Source organism: Myotis yumanensis, unplaced genomic scaffold, assembly GCF_028538775.1.
Source record: "Myotis yumanensis isolate MYYU_CA2020_CCGP unplaced genomic scaffold, mMyoYum1.0.hap1 SCAF_3, whole genome shotgun sequence".
NCBI classification, from domain to species: domain Eukaryota; kingdom Metazoa; phylum Chordata; class Mammalia; order Chiroptera; family Vespertilionidae; genus Myotis; species Myotis yumanensis.
In genome coordinates, this window is record NW_027223754.1 from 146,546,028 (window position 1) to 146,565,313 (window position 19,286).

At 37.5% G+C, this 19,286-nt stretch overlaps 1 protein-coding gene across 2 annotated transcripts in view; it reads left to right on the forward strand.

Moving 5' to 3' along the window:
• PTPRB (protein tyrosine phosphatase receptor type B) overlaps positions 1–19,286 on the forward strand; it is a 99,321-nt gene that overhangs the window by 34,744 nt on the left and 45,291 nt on the right. For both annotated transcript variants that reach the window (XM_070409731.1, XM_070409732.1), the window contains 6 exons: positions 1,658–1,921; positions 3,586–3,855; positions 6,821–7,081; positions 11,891–12,157; positions 13,752–14,015; positions 18,478–18,741. In XM_070409731.1, coding sequence (XP_070265832.1) covers positions 1,658–1,921; positions 3,586–3,855; positions 6,821–7,081; positions 11,891–12,157; positions 13,752–14,015; positions 18,478–18,741 — 1,590 coding nt within the window. The remainder of the gene's footprint in view (positions 1–1,657; positions 1,922–3,585; positions 3,856–6,820; positions 7,082–11,890; positions 12,158–13,751; positions 14,016–18,477; positions 18,742–19,286) is intronic.

Here is a 19,286-nt window from a genome sequence, read left to right on the forward strand (position 1 = left end):
TAAAGTATAGACTAGCCCTTGGCAGCATTCTGAAGTAGCAGGTTAATTACTAATAGAGTCCCAGCTTCTCATTTCAGTAGGCCAAACTCCCTCTTCTTAAACAGGATTCCACTGCCCTTGTGACTTCACTCCCCGTCAACCAGGATACTTTTCTCAGCACTACGTGAAGACCCACTCCTGTGAAACAGCCATTTCCCCAAAGGTCTGCCCAACAAAACATGCCCTGAGACCCAGAACCCCAGGACCTGTCTCACAGCCTAATATAGCCCAATAAACTGATGTGTGCTGTTTTAATGAATAATTCACACACACACACACACACACACACACACACTAATTCATTCATTCAATATTGTTTGGGTGTGAACTGTATGTTAGGCGTTGAGGATATAACAACGCCCAAAAGAGACAGAGTCTTTGCCCTCATGGAACTTACATTTTAGTAGAATCTAATCTTCTAACGTGTTCATAAAAACACTCTCTTGGGAAATTATCTAATTTTAACATAAACTCAGATATGTAGTACCTTAAAAATGATTCTAGCGATGAGAGTTTCTGGAACTTTCAGAGCTTGTGGGAATGTACTTGGATACCATACATTTACATATACCTTTCACATCACATCTCAAAGATGTATAGACATTCCCAACAAAGATATACCATATACATTAAGAATTGTTTACGTATATCAAGAGCAAATTACGCTTCTAACTGATCTGTGCAAAATCATTCTTTTAATGAAGTGTTGTTAATTTATATTATGCCATTAACGAAGCCCCAAAATGCAGCATGAGCAAGAGGTAGAAAACATATTCACTAAAATATCTCTCCTTTGTGATCATTTTCCATTGACGAAATAATGACACAACTTTTTAAATTTTTTTTTGAGGAGGAGGAGTAGAAGGAAGAACAAGATATAATTTTAATTTCTGGATCAGTGAGTCATTGACACAACTCTTAAGCTTTAATTTTATCGTCCTTTAAAATGAAAAATAAAGTATTTTTAGCACACAAAATTTTGTTTTAGCAAATCAGTTGACCAATCTATTATGTACTTGCTATTATTAGATACATAAAGAGGGGGGGAAATTAGGCGGATGACGACCTCTTTGAGAATTTTGACCAAGTGCTCATTTACCAATAGGACCCCGAGGCTCAGTGAGATGGGCAGAGCTGCCCAGGGCTGCCCAGCCAACTCAACTCAGTCTGAGCCAGAATTCAAACTCCTACTGCCACATTTGTGCTCTTTCCACCTGCCAGACAGCCTTTCTTTGGTTTTGCAGTATTATATTTGCCTCATGAAGATGTCATTTTCTTCTGTGCAGGGAGTGTGGCTTGTCAAGATTAAAATTCAGGTCAGCCCTAGCTGGTTTGGCTCAGTGGATAGAGCGTCGGCCTGCGGACCAAAGGGTCCCAGGTTCAATTCCTGTCAAGGGCACATGCCCGGGGTTGCAGGCTCGATCCCCAGTAGGGGGCATGCAGGAGGCAGTCAATCAATGATTCTCATCATTGATGTTTCCATCTTTTTCTCCCTCTCCCTTCTCTGAAATCAATAAAAATATATTTTAAAAAATAGAAATAAAATTCAGGTCAAAATTTGTCCACAAGACTGGTAAGCTATCTTAGTTCAAGTCACTTATCCTTTCTTCCTCATTAGCCCCCACAGAAGTCTCAAATCTGAAGGTGACAAATGATGGCACTTTGACATCCCTAAAAGTCAAGTGGCAGAGACCTCCTGGAAATGTGGATTCCTACAACATCACGCTGTCTCACCAAGGGACCATCACAGACTCCAGAACATTAGCACCCCAGATTACAGAAACCCAATTTAAAGGCTTAACCCCTGGACGACTTTATCAAGTTACCATCAGCTGTGTCTCTGGTGAATTGTCTGCTCAGAAGATGGCAGTGGGCAGAACAGGTGAGGCTGGCCCCCAGAATATTCCTTGGTTGCCCAAATCAGTCTCTGATCCATCTTAGAAGAGGAGAAGGAAAACCCCTTCCCTAACCTGGGAAGTATGGTCTACAAATTGTAGACCATATTATGTCTGTGGTCAGGCCCCACATACAGAGTAAAGCAGAGGGTTAATTGCATTTATCTGAGTTATTTAAGCAAATGTGTTTGGATTGATTCCTGCCTGATTTACATAACTGGCTCTCTGCTCTGTGCTATTTCACATCACACCACTTAAGTAGCAAAAATGCATTCACATTGATACTAATAAATGAAATATTTCTAATCAGCATTTATAGTAAGGGCCAGTTAACACTTAACCATATTTTTACTAAATTATTTTATTAATTTAAGTCACCAAACATTTATCCAGTGCCTTCTATGTGTAAATTATTGTAGCATGAGCTTTGGGATTTGTTAAAATGGCAGGGTTCAGCAAACTATATCCTTCTGCCAAATATAGCCCCATGCTGAGTGGTTATTACATTTTTAAGCGTTTACAAAAAACACAGAAAGAAAAATACTAGACAAAGACCATAATGGTCCGCAAAGCCTGAAATATTTACTTGCTGACCCCCTTGCTCTTAAGGAAGTTATGTTCTAATCACACAAATGTAGAACATACCCACACAAAATAAAAATACTGCAATACATTTTAATAATGGTAATTGTGTTGCTATTTCCATGTGTCAGGCACTGATTTTACGCCATTATTTCATTTAGTTCTCACAAGAAAGGTCCTATTATTATCACAGTTTTACAGATAACTTGTCCATAGTCATCAGCCAGTAAATAGTGTGGCTGGAGTTGAAATCAGGCTGTCTGATTCCAGAGTCCATTCTCTGTGTTGTTAGAGACCCCAAGTAAGAACCATATGTCCAGAGAGACAAGAGAACAAACATTTCTTTCAGAAGAGCAGTAAAGACTTCCTGAAGAGAAATAAGGGAAGGGGATTTGAGGTGGGAGGGATGACATAAGCAAAGACAAAAGAGTCCAGGAGACTTACACGTCTACAGAGCAAGCTCCTGGAGGCCAGCATTGGAGAGAGTGGGGCAGGAGGGAGAGTGGCTGCGGGAGTAGTCAGAAGACTGGAAGGATATGGAGGCTTATTGTGGTAGAGAACTGCAAATGCCACACCAAGGACTTGATTTGTTCTGCAGTTAATGGAGAGACCTTGAATGTTTTTGAGCAAAGGAATAAAATCAGAGCTGTATTGCAAGATTAGTGTTTTTCAACTGAAAGAGGAATATTTTATGACCACAACATGCAGTCTTTTCAAAAAAAATGCCCTATCCATCAATGTCGCGGTCATTAGATGCAACATCAATATTGTCTCTAGAACTGGTGTGAAAACAGCGTTCCTATTAGTAGGTTATTAATTAACAGTATTGCAGAAGATCACATTACTGATATACTACTAAAGTGAGTCAGGCATACATTACTGGAGGGTCAACTGTCTTCATAGTGAGGAAAGAAAACACTCATTTGCAATCCATGAACATCAGGTGGGGATAGAAATGGTTTGAGTTGCAGATATTAGGTCTCCTATCTCCTGTTGCCCATGAAGAATGAATAAGTATCCTTATTTTTGGTTTTTAGTATCTCCTTTTTGACATCATCTCACCATTTAGTTCCAGAGAAAGTTGGGAACCTGGAGGCAAACAGCAATGGTTCCGTGAGGTCCCTAGTAGTGAGCTGGTCGCCCCCTGCTGGAGACTGGGAGCAGTATCGTATCCTGCTCTTCAATGATTCCTTGGTGCTGCTCAACATCACCGTGGGAAAGGAAGAAACACATTATGTCATAGATGACATAGGGCTCATACCCGGAAGACAGTATGAGGTAGAAGTCATTGTTGAGAGTGGAAATCTGAAGAACTCTAAGCGTTGCCAAGGCAGGACAGGTAAGCAATTATCCAGGTGCTAATGACTGATGGAATTTTAATTTGGTCCCTTTACCAAGTAACCCAGGTAGCTGTCAATGTCATTTTCTGAATCTTAGATGTTATATATTTTCAGACTGAGATAGGGTTACTAATGTTTAATTTTGTCAAATAAGAACATTAGAAATCCCTTCCACTAGTAACACCATTATTTTATACAGTCATGAGCCGCATAACAACATTTTGGTCAGTGACGAACAGCATATACAACAGTGGTCTCATAAGATTATAATGAAGCTAAAAAGTCCTATGACCTAGTGGTTTCATAAACATTGTGACATCACTGCTCAATGTTTGCAGTAATGCTGGTGTAACAAACCTGCTCTGCTAGTCATGTAAAAGCATAGCATATACCGTTATGTGCAGTACATGCTACTTGATAATAAAAGACTGTATTACTGATGTATATATTTACTACTATGTTACTGACTTGTATATTGACTATACTGTTACCGATTTGTATATTCATTACATAGTGTGAACATTATTTTAGAGTGCACTCTTTCTGCTTATTAAAAAAAGGGTTGCTGTAAAACAGTATGTCATGTTACAGCAGAAGCAGCCTCAAACATCTCATGTTTACTGCATTATTTGTTCTGTGCTTAATTTAATCTTGTGTTGTTTTGTTCGTCATGCCTCCTAAGTGTATAAAATCCACTACTAATGTTGCCAGTAAGAGGCCACCTAGAGGGATTGACCTGGAAATGCAATTGAAGTGATTAAGGACTACGAAGGTGGAAAATCAGTGATGGTTATTGCTCATCAGTCGGGCATGTCCCATTCCACCATAGCTATCATCCTGAAGAACAAGAATAAGGTGATGGAAGCTGTTAAAGGATCTGTTCCACTGAAAGAAGCAAGACTAACAAGAATTTGAGAAGGGCCTATGTCAGACATGGAGAAACTTCTAATGACCTGGATGGAAGACCAGACACAGAAGCATATCTCTTTTAGCACCATGACAGTCACGGCCAAAGGAAAATGTCTGTTTGCAACGTTGGAAGAAAAGGCTGGACCCGACTATGACGTTGAATTTCCTGCTAGCTCTGTGTGATTTAAATGATTCAAGAATCATTATTCATTACATAATGTGAATGTAACTGGTGAGTCTGCGAGTGCCAATGTGAAGGTAGAAGCATGTTTGGGAACTCTAGATAAGTTGATTGTGGAGGAAATTACTTTCCAAACCAAATATTCAATAAAAATGAAACCTCCCTCTTCTGGAAACAGATATCTAAAAGGACTTTTATCCATAAGGAGGCCAAGTCAGTGCCAAGTTTCAAGGCTTTTAAAGACTATTATTCTTCCGTGGGAACAATGTTGCAGGCTACAAATGGAAAACCCTTTGTGATCTGGCACAGTGAGAGTCACGGGACCTTCAAGCATACCAATAGCCACACACTGCCAGTGTGCATCCTCTTCCAGAATGCCTTCCTGAATTGCTATGTTTGGAGAATAACATACCTTTCAAGATTTTGCTTATTGTTGGTAATGCTCCTGGATATCTTCCTTTCATTGGTGATTTTCATCCCATATCAACACCACCGCTTTGATCCAACAAATAGACCAAGGAGTCATAGGAGCTTTGAAGGGCCTGGGGAGGATCCCCCCCCAGGCTACTGCTGGAGCTGAGGAAGACACTGAGAAAACACCGATGCAATTCTTGAAGGACTCAACATCTATGTCTTCATCAAGAACCTTGCTTCGGCTTGGGGTGATATCACCAAGGAGTGTATAAATGGCATCTGAAAGAAGAAATTCAAGAGGTTTGTCCATGACTTCAAAGGATTTGCCAAGGGTGAGGAGGTTGCAAAACTCAGCAAAGCTGTGTTTGAGGGGGCAGTCAGCTTTAACCTGGGCGTGGATGAGGATGACATTGAGCTCCCAGAGGTGCTTCCTGAGGAAGTGACTAATGAGTTATTGGAACTGGAGCAGGAACACATAGAAGAAGGAGTAAGAAAAAAGGAAACCAAGAGAAGAAAGAGAGCCCCCAAGTAAATTCACAGCGAATGGTTTAACAGAAGCCTTGCCAACCTCAACAAGCTCTTACAAAGTTTGAAAGCATGGACCGACCCCAACATCGAAAAGTTTTCATTAATAGAGAGGAATGTTCATGATACGTTGTCTGCTTGCAAGCAAATCTGTGATGAAAAAAAGAAACAAATCAAGCAAATTAACATGTACATATTTCTGAAAGGAGGGACACTTCTTTAAGTAGAGACTCAGGCTGGTCCTTCAAGAGGGATTCTTGAAGAAGGCATTGTTATCACAGGGGATGACAGAAAATGTCTTTTGGTGGACAGAAAATTCACAAGATAATTTTGCACACTTGATTCTGTTTTATGGATTAGCACTTTACTCTTGACAATGTCTCCTAGAAGTTTTAATAATAAAAAGTGGAAGAAATTTCAGTTATTTGGATAATTGGAGTCTTTAATTAAATATTATTATTAGTTACCAGCTATATTATTATTACTCTCCCTTTCATGAACACATCAGTGTTCCTCCCTTCGAAATGAAGGGGGAAATCACTTTGTCTTTCCAAGCTAGGGAGGCAACAGACACTCCTAATCCTCCCAAAGTACTCAAACATGGATCTCCCTCTGTGGTTTTGTGGATGACAAGATCAAATGAAATATTTTCATATCATAGAATACATATGAAGACATAAGCACTCATAAAGTATTATGTGGCCAAAAATGAGAGACCCCATATTTTCCAATAATATTATTTTAAATCCTTATTTCTGTTTGTTATATAAAGAAATATCTTGTGATGAGTTTTTATTTTTTTCTTAATGTTCATAAGCATTCAGAAAAGAAATGCTGAATTGGAATACTTCCGTGGATGGAAGAAAACAGCTCTAAAGAATATGTGAGTGTTTCTGAGTCAGTCAATGACCCAAGTCTCCATTGCTTTTCCTTAGTCCCCATGGCTGTCCTCCAGCTTCGTGTCAAACATGCCAATGAAACCTCACTGGGCATCATGTGGCAGACCCCTGTTGCAGAATGGGAAAAATACATCATTTCACTAGCGGACAGAAACCTCTTGCTCATCCACAAGTCACTCCCCAAAGATGCTAAAGAATTCACTTTTACTGACCTGGTGCCTGGACGAAAATACATAGCTACTGTCACCAGTATTAGTGGAGACTTAAAAAATTCATCTTCAACGAAAGGAAGAACAGGTAATATTCTTTATAAACTTTAGACTTTAGAAGTATCCTGTCTGCTGAATTTTTTAACATTCAACTTATAAATGTTCACTAAATGCCTTTTATGTACTGGGAATTGATTTATGGATCCTTTCTGGTTTTTTGTTTTTTATTTTTACTAATTTCAGCTCTTGTCTTTAATAGTTCCGTGTTTTGTTTTACTTTGAGCTTATTTTGCTAAAATTAAAACAGAGCAGAGAACAACATTTCCAAGGAGTTTTGCTGCAAAGCAGAGAAATAGGGCAGCATCTGAAAGAGAAAGTATGTTTGAAAGGAGGATTATTTTTTAATGATAGAATAAAGGATAACATATTTTAGAAGAAAGAGGAATGGTGAGGCTATACAGAGAGAGGGAAGAATTGTTGCAATTATTCTATGAATAAGCAAGAAGTATTGGGATCTATAGCACCAGTGAAAGAATAGGCTTTGGAAATGACATGAGTAGTAAAACTTGAGAGTCAAATGGGAGAAAGAGAGTATATGGGTGCAGATACAGTAAATAGATGTAGTGGTAGCAGTTATCTTTTGATAACTCTCATTTTCTAAGTGAAATAGGAAGCAAGGTCATCATCAAAGACATCCGTTTCCAATTTATATACTATTGTTGTCCTATATTTTTTTTTCTCTCTTCTTTTTTAACCCCACAAAAAAAATTTAATTATTGTATCCTTGGATTGGCCCACCAATTTACCAAATTTTTCTTCATCTTTTCCTCATGTATCTCAAATTCCATCTTGTATTACGTTTCTTCATCTTAGAGAACATTCTTCAAATTTCTTTACTGAGATGTTTACTGACAAATTCTCTATACTTTTGTTTTTCTGGGTATGTCTTTCTATAGTTCTCAACTTTGAAAAATATTTTCCCAGCGTTATAATTTTGCTGAAAGTTATTTTCTTTCAGTACATTAAAGATATTATTTGAGTCTTTCTGAAATTTATTGTTGACATTAAAAAGTTAGCTGTCAATCTAATTTTTATTTCTCTATGTGTAATCTGTTTTCTATGATTGCTTTTAAGATCTGCTCTTGGCCTTTGGTGTTCTGCTGTTCACAGTAATGATCTAAGTACAGACTTTTTGTTTATCCTTGCTTAATATTATTGGGATTTCTGTATTTGTAGATTAGTATCTTTCATCAATCTCATCTATTAACTCTCTAATATTACTTTTGTCTCTTCTCCATTCCCCCTCTGTGTCTCCTACTAGTATTCTAGAATATATATATATATATATATATATATATATATATATATTGGAATTTTAGAATATTATATTTTTTTCATGTACTTGCTTTCTGGGCTGTAATCTGGTTAATTTCCTCAGCTCTTTGTTTTAGTTCATTAATTCTTTCTGTGTTTCTTTCTAAACTATTTTTAAGTCAACCCATTAAGTTTTAATAATTGATATGTTTTTCACTTTTAAATATTTTCTTTGATTCTCTTTAGACATATTTCCATTCTCTTCCTTTATTGCTATAAGCTTATTAACACTTTTTATTTTACATTTTATATCTGATAATTATTTGAAATCTTCAGTGTTGCCTATTGGGTTTGTTGCCTTTTGCTCATGGCACTTTACTTCCTTAAATATTTGTGACGTTTTTACTGTAAATTCACATACCTTAGGATTTTATTCTGTAAGAACTCTTTGATGCCTTGTTTGAAAATGGGTTTCAAAAAGAACTTTCTTTTCATTTGATTCTTTCAGGTACACAGCACTACTATCAACCCAGACCTATTTTAATCTAAATTGTTACCTTGAGATTTTTTGATCATCCAGGTCTTATGAATTTAAGTTGCAAGTTTACTGACGCTGTCTTGAGGTTATGAATTCTCAGAGGAAATTTTTCTTTTCCATTTACTGTTAAGGAGGTTGGGATGATGTGGAGAGTAAAAAGGGAATATTTATTTTATTTACACTTAGAATGCAATATTTCAGGATTCTAATGTTACTTACGAAGTTCCTCAGCCTGGGAAAGTCCTACACTTTGTCTCCTATTTTGTAGATCCTACAAAGCTATAAAGTCAAAGCTTAAATGTATGTTTAAAAGATGACTTCAGGATGAAAGTCTACTTCAGTTATCCAGTTACCTCTTTATAACTTACTTTTTGGTCTCTGAGAATTCCTTACATTCTTGACAACTCATTTATGCATTTACATCTTTGTGTTTTATTCACTACATGTAGTTGTGTTGATTGGGGGTGGGGGCGGGGGGTCATCATCCTGTCAGAAATGGAAGTCCAAGACATTGTTTTAGACTTAGAATCATTTTAATTAAACCTACCACTGCCCTAGCTGGCTTGGCTCAGTGGATAGAGCATCAGCCTGCAGACTGAAGGGTCCCAGGTTCAATTCTGACCAAGGGCACATGCCTGACTTGCAGGCTTGATCACCAGTAGGGGGTGTGCAGGAGGCAGCCAATCAATGATTCTCTCTCATCATTGATGTTTCTATCTCTCGCTCCTTCTCCCTTCCTCTCTGAAATCAATAAATATATTTTAAAAATAAATAAATAAACCTACCATTTATAGTGCTGGATCATATGGTAAGTATATGTTTAACTTTGTAAGAAACTGTTTTCCAATGTGGTTGTAAAATTTTACAGCCCCACTAACAATGTATGAGATTTCCAGTTCCTCCTTATCCTCAGAAGGTGTTTTTTAAAAAATGTTAACCATTCTAATAAGTATGTAGTGGTATCTCATGTTTTCAATTTGCCTTTCCCTGATAACTAATGGTTTTGAGCATCTTTTCATACTTTTATTTACCATCCATTTATCTTCTTTGGGGAAGAAGATATTTTCAAATATTTTGTCCATGTTTATTTCTTATAATTGAGTTTTGAGAATTCTTTATTCCAGATACAAGCCCATGATCAGAAACATGCATTGAAATGTTCTCCCCCAGTCTGTGGTTTGTCTTTTCATTAATTTATTAGTGTATTTTGCAGAATATACATTTTTTATTTTCATGTCTAATTTATAAGGTTTTTTTCATAGATCATACTTTTGATATCATATCTAAGAAATTTTTGCTTTGCTTAAGATAAGGTCACAAAGATTTTCTCTTAAAAGTTTTTATAGTTTTAGGTTTTAAATTTAGATATGTAATTTCTTTTGAGTTAAATTTTATATGTGTGTGAGATACGGGTCAATGTTTAATTTTTTGCATATGAACATCTAATAATTTCAGCCCTATTTATTAAAAGACTGTCTTTTTTCTACTTAATTGCCCTTGAATCTCTGTAAAAAATCAATTGACTATACATGTGTTGTTCTATTTCTGGACTCTTAATTCTGTTCTATTGATCTATGTGTCTGTCCTTTTGCCAGTATCACACTGTCTTCATTACTGTCGCTTTCTAGTAAGTCTTAACATTAGATGATGTTAGTCCTCCATTCTTGTTCTTCTTTTTCAAAATTGTTTTGACATATTAATTCCTTTGCTTTAGACATGAAATTTGGAATTAAAATGGAATTTTCTGATCATGTATATTAATGTTTTTTCCAGCTTTATTGAAAAATAATTGGTATACATTACTCAGTTTATGGCATATAGTGTGATGGATTGATTTATATATATTATGAAGGGTTTACCACAATAAGTTCAGTTAACATCCATCTTCTTCTTAAATACAATACAAAGGAAAAATATATTCTCCTTGTGATGAGAACTCATAGAATTTACTCTCATCAAACTTCCTATATATTATATAGAAGTGTTAGCTATTGCATTCATATTGTACTTCCCTAGTATTTGTTTATCTTGTAACTGGAAATTTGTACCTTTTGACCATCTTTGTCCAAAATAATATTGTTTAATAAATATGTTTGTATCTGAATCCAAAAGTCAAAGAATCCTGAGAAGAGTTGTGCCAGGGTCAATTGCTTTGATTATCATAATTCAGGGAAGAGGCACAGAGAAGATGTATGTTGATTAAGTGCCAACTTCAAGATTTGTCAATGAATAGACTAGACATCACAGTAGGTACCAATTAGGAAAAGAGCTCAGGTTCACAGGTTAGACAGATCAGGATTTGAACCCCAAATTATTTGCTAACACTGTAATATAGACTAAGTTACTTACATTTTATGATCTTTGGTTTCCTCCTCAGTAAAGGGAATAATAAAATGAACTTAATAGAGTTTTGAGTATCACACAATATAATCTCTATAAAGCATAGAGCCCATAACTGGCACACAGCAGACACTCAGTAGGTATTATTATTATATGACAGAATAATTTATATTATTGTAACATTTTCATGTATACTAATAAAAGTTCTCTTGAGAATGTGCCAGTAAAGAATTAACCAGTTTTCTAAACTACAACCTAATCATCAGGTTGAAGGGATTTCCCAATACCAGCCATAACAACCATCAGCTCAGGTAGATGATGTGTCTTTCAGTTCTAATGGGATAAGGGCAGATAAATATCACATTAAGTAAGCAATCTTCAAAAGCAGCAGCCTTTCATTATTGAAAGTTTTAAATCAAAACTGTTTAGTAGGCATGATGTCATCTCATCTTTGGATCCAAAATAATTTTGATTTCCCACATAGGCAGCTTTTTCGTAATAGTAGAGTCTCTGTGGGGGAGTAGTTTGCCATATGCCACAGGAAATAGAGCTGAGAGTCTATAACATATATATATATATATATATATATATATATATATATATATATCTTCAAAACTGTCTCCATATTTTACTTATTTTTATTACACTTCCTTAGGGTAACTAAGTGTCATCTGTTTTTTCCTCTCTCTGTCTACTGTGTTTTAGTGCCTGCCCAAGTGACTGGCTTGCATGTGGCCAACCAAGGGACAACCAGCAGCCTATTTACTAACTGGACCCAGGCAGCGGGAGACATAGAGTTCTACCAAGTCTTACTCATCCATGAAAATGTGGTCATCAAAAATGAAAGTGTCTCTAGTGAGACTAGCACGTACAGCTTCCACTCCCTCAAATCAGGCAGTCTCTACTCCGTGGTGGTAACAACAGTAAGCGGAGGGATCTCTTCCAGACAAGTGGTGGTGGAAGGAAGGACAGGTAAGAAGAGCACATGGACCTCCAGAGTTCCATTTTTAAAACATTCTATAGACAGGTTAATTTCTGATCTTCCTAAAAGCCAAGTCTTGGTACCATCCAGAAGGTAGATGTTGCTCTTCCAGGAATGAAAATGGAGGGCGGGGGGGGATGAGGGTAGGAGACAGTGAATTCTAAATTTTCTAAAATCTCCAATAAGTGACAGAATTCAGAAAAACCTTTGTGATGACATGATAGTCATTTGATGCCAAATCTCATCCATTATACATGATGAATTGATATTGACAGTTATATGAAAACTAGAGGCCTGGTGCGTGAATTCGTGCACAGGTGGGTCCCTTGGCCTGACTGGCAATTGGGGCTGTCTTGCCCAGTCCCGATCAGGGCCAATCGGGCCTAGCCGGCAGGGGGAGGTGCTGCAGGAGGTTGGCTGGCCATGGGAGGTTAGCTGTGGGAACACAATGATCACCAGAGGGTAGCTCCTGCATTGAGCGTCTTCCCCCTGGTGGTTAGTGCATGCCATAGTGACCAGTCAACCAGTCATTCGGTTGACTAGTCTTAATGGTCACTTAGGCTTTTATATATATAGAATATTTAGCTGAAGTTAATCAACTGATGATGAAAACAGTCATGCAATTTGTATATACTGTAAGACTTTATTATGATAGCCATCATGGGCAATACTATTTACTATGCGCTAATTTCTGACACGATACCACAGTTATTACTTTCAAACTACTTCTAGCCAGGGAATTTCTGAAGGGTATCCACATCTTTTCCATTTTGTACACTTGGCAGATCGTAAGCTCTCAGTGAATGTCTGTGGCACTCAGCCCAATTAAAATAAGTCAATGATTATGGTTGACATCAGAAAGGCTGTTCTCACCACAATAGCTCTTTCTGACCACACCTGGTCCAATCGCCAGACTTGTTGATTCCAAGAGAGGATTCTAGGTTTGTTTGTTTTTGCCACTAGAGGGCAGGAAATGCTTTGCAAAGAGAGAAAAAAAAAACCACCTCTGGTTGTGTTAGTTATTAGACTCCCCAGGAATAAATAAATTCATTGCAAGAAGATCAAAGCTATGCTCAAGTCTAAGCTTTCTAGAAAAGCTATTGCATTCTTTACCATTTCACTCAGTCATCATTATTGATGAGTTTGATTCAAACATTTTTATTTGGATTGTTAGGATGTTTGTTCCCTTTTCTACATAGGGGACGTCCTGACACATTTACATCTAAATGCCTCCACTTAAAATACTTTATGAACAGCTACACCATAAAAAATGCAGTAGGGCCAAACCAGCCGGCCTGTGTGGCTCAGTGGTTGACTGTTGACCTATGAACCAAGAGGTCATGGTTCAATTCTTGGTCAGGGCACATGCCAGGGTTGCAGGCTTACTAGCATCCTAAAGGCCTCCTTGCATTTTCATTTTGATTTGCCTTCTGATATGAGAGCACTCATAGCATGTCTTGACCTCTCTCTTATGATCAAGTTTGATCTCCTGAGTTCACAGTTTTTTGTGACCATGATAAATGACTCAAACTTTTTTGATTGTGCTTTTCTTTAAAAAATATTCTCCCCCTTTTACAATCCTAGTCCCTTCCAGTGTGAGTGGAGTAACGGTAAACAATTCTGGTCGCAATGACTACCTCAGCATATCCTGGCTGCCAGCTCCTGGAGATGTGGATAACTATGTAGTGACTCTGTCTCATGGTGGCAAGGTGGTTCAGTCCCTCATTATTGCCAAGTCCGTCAGCGAATGCTCCTTCAGCTCCCTCACCCCTGGCCGCCTCTACGATGTGACCATAACCACAAGGAGTGGAAAGTATGAAAATCATTCCTTCAGCCAAGATCGGACCGGTAAGTCTATGAGAAGGTACAGGTTCTAAAAAGGCCAGCTTACCATGTGACTCAAACATCTTAGATCTGCTGTATTTCTGTAATCCTAGGAGAAAAGGCCACTGAGGTCACAAAATTGTTACAGAGTCATCATATTTTGACCCAAGAAACCCCTATGTGAGGAGAAATTACCATCAGAGTAAGATGAACAATACTTTATGGCTAGAATTCATATTATATTCAAACACAGTAACAAGTTTTTCTGTTTAGAGAGTATTTTTTGGTTGCTAGACCCTGGCTTTATATTTGTTAACTACCTTAACCCTTAAAAATTCTTTGTTGAGGTAATAGTTGTTATTATTACTCCCATTTTATTTATTTTTTATTTTGTTGTTGTTAAGCCTCACCCGAGGGTATTTTTCCCCACTGATTTTTAGAGAGAGTGGAAGGGAAGGGGAGAGACACAGAGAGAGAAACATCAATGTGAGAGAGACACATTGATTGGTTGCCTCTTGCACACACCAGGGATGGAGATGCAACCGAGGCGAGGTACATGCCCTTGACCGGAACCAGACCCGCGACCATTCAGTCCAAGGGCTGAAGCTCTAACCTCTGAGCCAAACCGGATAGGGCTATTACTCTCATTTTAGAGATCAGGAAACCAAAATTAAGGTTAAGTAACTTGACTACTGTTTAACTTGTTGACTAGCCAGTGCATTTAAAATCCTAGATTTAAACCCAGTTCTGAATGACTCCAGAGCCTACTAACTTCTTTTTTAAAAAAATTTAGATTCTTTATTATTCAAAGTATTATTTATGCCTTTCTTCCCCCATTGATCCCTCCCTGGCCACTCCCACCCCCCAGCACATGCCCTCAACCCCTACTGTCTATGTCCATTGCTTATGCTTATATGCATGCATACAAGTCCATTGGTTGATCTCTTATGCCCCCCGCCCCACCCCGCAACTCCCACCCTCCCCTGCCTTCCCTCTGATGTTTGAAGGTCTGTTCGATACTTCTATATCTCTGAATCTATTTTGTTCATCAGTTTATGTTGTTCATTATATTCCACAAATGAGTGAGATCATGTGATATTTATCTTTCTCTACTACGTTTGTCATCCTGAAATCCTTCCTGAAATGTCTGTTGGTCAAGACTACTGTTCATCTTTTTTTACACAGGATAAAAATGTGAACCTTCATAGTTCTGGGACCAGGAACAAAATCTTAGCAAAGGCAATGAATGCCAGGTCTCCAGTGTGCTGGAAAGAACTAAATTTAGACAGCTAGCATTTCCCCAATATACTTTCTTTTTGGAGAATAGTTTGTTGATTTTTAGAGAGGAAGGGAGAGGGAGAGAGAGAGAGAAACATCGATGCGAGAACATAGCATCAATTGGCTGCCTACTGCAGGCCCCCTACTGGGAATTGAACCTGCAACCCAGGCATGTGCCCTGACCGGAAATCGAACCAGCAACATTTTGGTGCAGGGGCCGTTGCCAAACAACTGAGCCACATGGGCTAGGGCTTCCTGGGGTTTACATCTGCGATTTCTGCTTAAGGTTGACATTAATATTTGTCAAATCTTTCCTGCTGAGCTATGGGTTGATATTTTCATTTTAAAATGTCGATTTTCTATGTGGATCTGGAACAACTAACAACATCCTATGACTTCACACGTGGTCTGAATCTAGTAGGCACTCAAATGTTTGATGAATCAGAGTTCACTTAGATCAGGGATTTTCACCTAGTGCTCCATGGGTAGACTTTAGTAATGCAGTAATCCCAGAAATTGTCCCTGAAGTTGTTGGGGATAGGGAAGGCATATACTTTTGCGGGGGGAGTGCATGGTTTCTTTCATATTCTCATAGTTTCTGTGACCTCAAAAAGGATCAAGAACCACTGATTTACATTGTTACATCATGTTAGCTTTGAAAGTGTTCGTAGAACAATCTAATCCCGTCTCCATTGGAAATAAAGTCCCAGAGAGAAACTGGCTTCTCCATAGTCACGTGGTTGACCAGTAGTCAAGTTCAACCTGCCTCCAGCACTATTTCCATTACATCTTGCGATCCCTGAAAGCACTAGTCAGGGATATAGAGATATTCCCTACCCTCAAATGATTTAAAATCTAAATATACTGATAATCCCAATAATGTCTTAAATCTGTAAAAGCAGATTTCCATTTACAAAGCAGCCTGATATCAGTGTCTTATGTTAATCAACTTGAAGCCTAAAAAATCACCAAAAATTAAAGGGTATGCCAACCAACTACAGTACTGACTCCTTGCTTCCCCCGAGCGTCAAATCATGAATGTTTCCTGTGCATCTGACCTTTACATTGCAAGGCCTTTTGCTAAGATTGTTTTTAAACACAAGAAAAGTGATTCTTTTTTCAAAGCACCCTCTTGAAAAAAGAGGGTGCTTCACCAGCATGAACTTGGATTTGGTGCACGACTAATCGAGGCAAACCATTAACCCTGACAAATCAGTTCAACTGGAGAGTCATGTCTGAGCTACTGTCTTGTTAATTTGGGCTGATTGTCTCAATGTTCTTTTCCTTTTCTAATGTTCTTGTTCTACATTTCGGATGAAAATATCAATATTTCTAATTCTGTATCACATCACCTCACCGTGCAGCAAGGCGAGTCTCACACATTACCTCCAGTTCCACCTGGAGAGCCCCTTATTGCCTTAGCATGGTATTCAGCTTGGAGTTTCTTTCGATAATAGTTGCTTTGCCTTCAAGAAATTGCTTGGATCATTGACCTTTCTTAACCCATGCATTCAACATCTCTTTAGAATTTCTCCTCCTTAACTCTGTGATAACTAAATTCTAGCAACACTGTCATTGGTCCAAGGTAAATATCTTGAAAAAGCATGCCTGTCCTTGCTCCATATCTGTGGTGAGATTTATGCCAATACAAAAACTAACCAGTACACATACATAAGCCAACCAAGGATAGTAGTACAACTTGTAGGTGTGAGAAACATCATGAAAAACGTAGCTTAGATGCCAAAATACTGACACTTAATACCTCTCTCACACACAAGTGGAAGAGAAGACTTGGACGTAGACTGGGCGTGGGGCCAGAGCAGAAATCCCTGATTTACCAAACACAGACAGAGGCCACACAGACCTAAAAGACATGCTAGAGTTGGGATACAAGTTCAGTACTCTGGATCTGCGTTCATACCTCTTTCCAGTGCTCCTTCTCATATATTGATAATATCCAGTTATAGCCACATAGTAGTGACCTACTGTTGAATTAAAATACAGTCCCAAAGGATAAATTAGAATACTCTTAATATTATGCTCTAAATACAGATTTTAAAGTGTTCCTGTTAACAAGTATTGATTGATTGACCAATTGAGAAAAAACCCACAGGTACACAGAATTGTATTTTTGTTTATATATTTATGGGGGCGGGGAGGAAATCTCAGGTGCACAAAATTGGATTAATCATAATTCTTGGTTCTTATTTTTAGACATTTGACTTAATTTAGATAAAAATCTTAATAAGTTAATATGTACCTGAGAAACCACGATCCAAAATAAAAACTAGGAACCTGACACTAATCTATGTCAGATAAGGTGGTTCCCACTTCACTAGTCCATCCCAAGGTAACCATCAACTTGACTCCAATTTTCATCTCTTTCTTGCTTCCTACCTTGCATATTTTATTATTTGTTGTCCTAAAATTATAGGTTTTAAAATTTTCAGTTGTTTTAACATAAAAACGTATATTTTATGAAGTATATAATCTTTTTGGTCTTTTTAAGTTAATAGTATATTGATAAGAATCATTCGGATTTTGTGTTTTAATGTTAAAATCAATAAATCTATATTTTTGTGTTTTGAGTTCAGAATAAACTAATTATGACCACCATATACCAGTGCATTCAGCTAATCTCCTGTGGATGGGCATTCTCTCTCACATTTGGTTTTATCAGGCTTTTTAATTTTACCGACCAAATCTATTTAAGATATATTTTTCCATGGCCCGGACTTATATTTCCTTGATCACCAATGATGTTGAACATATCTTCATGTATTAATTAATCATATGTGTTTCCTCTTCCACTTTTCTTTTGGATTGTTTATATTCTTCTTGGTGACTTTTTATCATGTCTTGAATCACCAAGGTATGTTGGAATTACTAATACCATCGCCATCATTCATATTAATAATCAGTTATCATGTTTAATGTTCTATTTTGTACATGACATTTTCTGTAGGCTAAAAACAGGATTAGGATTAATTCATCAGATTCTTTTTTAAAAAATCCATTTAATCATTCCAATGATTATAACAGTCTTTTCCTTTCAGAAATGTGTGGTTTAAGGGTCTAAGACTTTTATTTAAAATGCACACACAAAAAAAAATCTCCTCACTTTTTCATGTTGTCCCAGGTTGTCATCTGTGATCAATTGCTCACTAAGAATCAGTAAATCTTGAGCAGTTCTCTGTTCTGTTTTCAGTGCCTGACAAGGTCCAAGGAGTCAGTATTAGCAACTCGGCCAGGAGTGACTACTTAAAGGTATCCTGGGTGCATGCCACTGGAGACTTGGATCACTATGAAGTCACCATTAAAAACAAAAACAACTTCATTCAAACGAAAAGCATCCCCAAGTCTGAAAATGAGTGTGTATTTGTTAAGCTAGTTCCTGGACGGTTGTACAGTGTCACTGTTAGTACAAAAAGTGGGCAATATGAAGCCAGCGAACAAGGGAATGGGAGAACAAGTAAGTGGAAAGATTGCAAAATTTGATGGTCGGTTGGGTCTTGAAGGTTACTGAGTAAATAATTTATCTGAACCTTGAATTTTCTCTACTTGGTTATCAGTAAATTACATTCCCAGTAAGTCTCACTCAGAACCAACATTGTTTAGCCCAGCCATGGCCTACAATTATAGGATATTTATTGGGAGATAAAAGCAAATATACTTGGCAAGCAAGAAAGCCAAATGCCCCATTTTTCTTCTCTGTCCTCTTGCATTGCGCATTGTGACATTTAAAGTTCTGGACGTTTTGTTTTATCTTATGATTGAGATCATAACTCATTTTACAATTAGATTCCTCCAACATTTAGCATATAAGATTTATATCAGGAAAATAACTACAATTTTAGCTGTTGATTTTCAATTTTTCTTGTTTAATTACGCATGAAGTAATTTAAGTGACTTATGTGGGGAAGAGAGATGTTTGCCAGTTCCTTGAATGTGATTCATAAATTATTATGTAGATAAACTTTGATCAGTCACTTTCCTGAAGTGTCTTCTAATACTCCT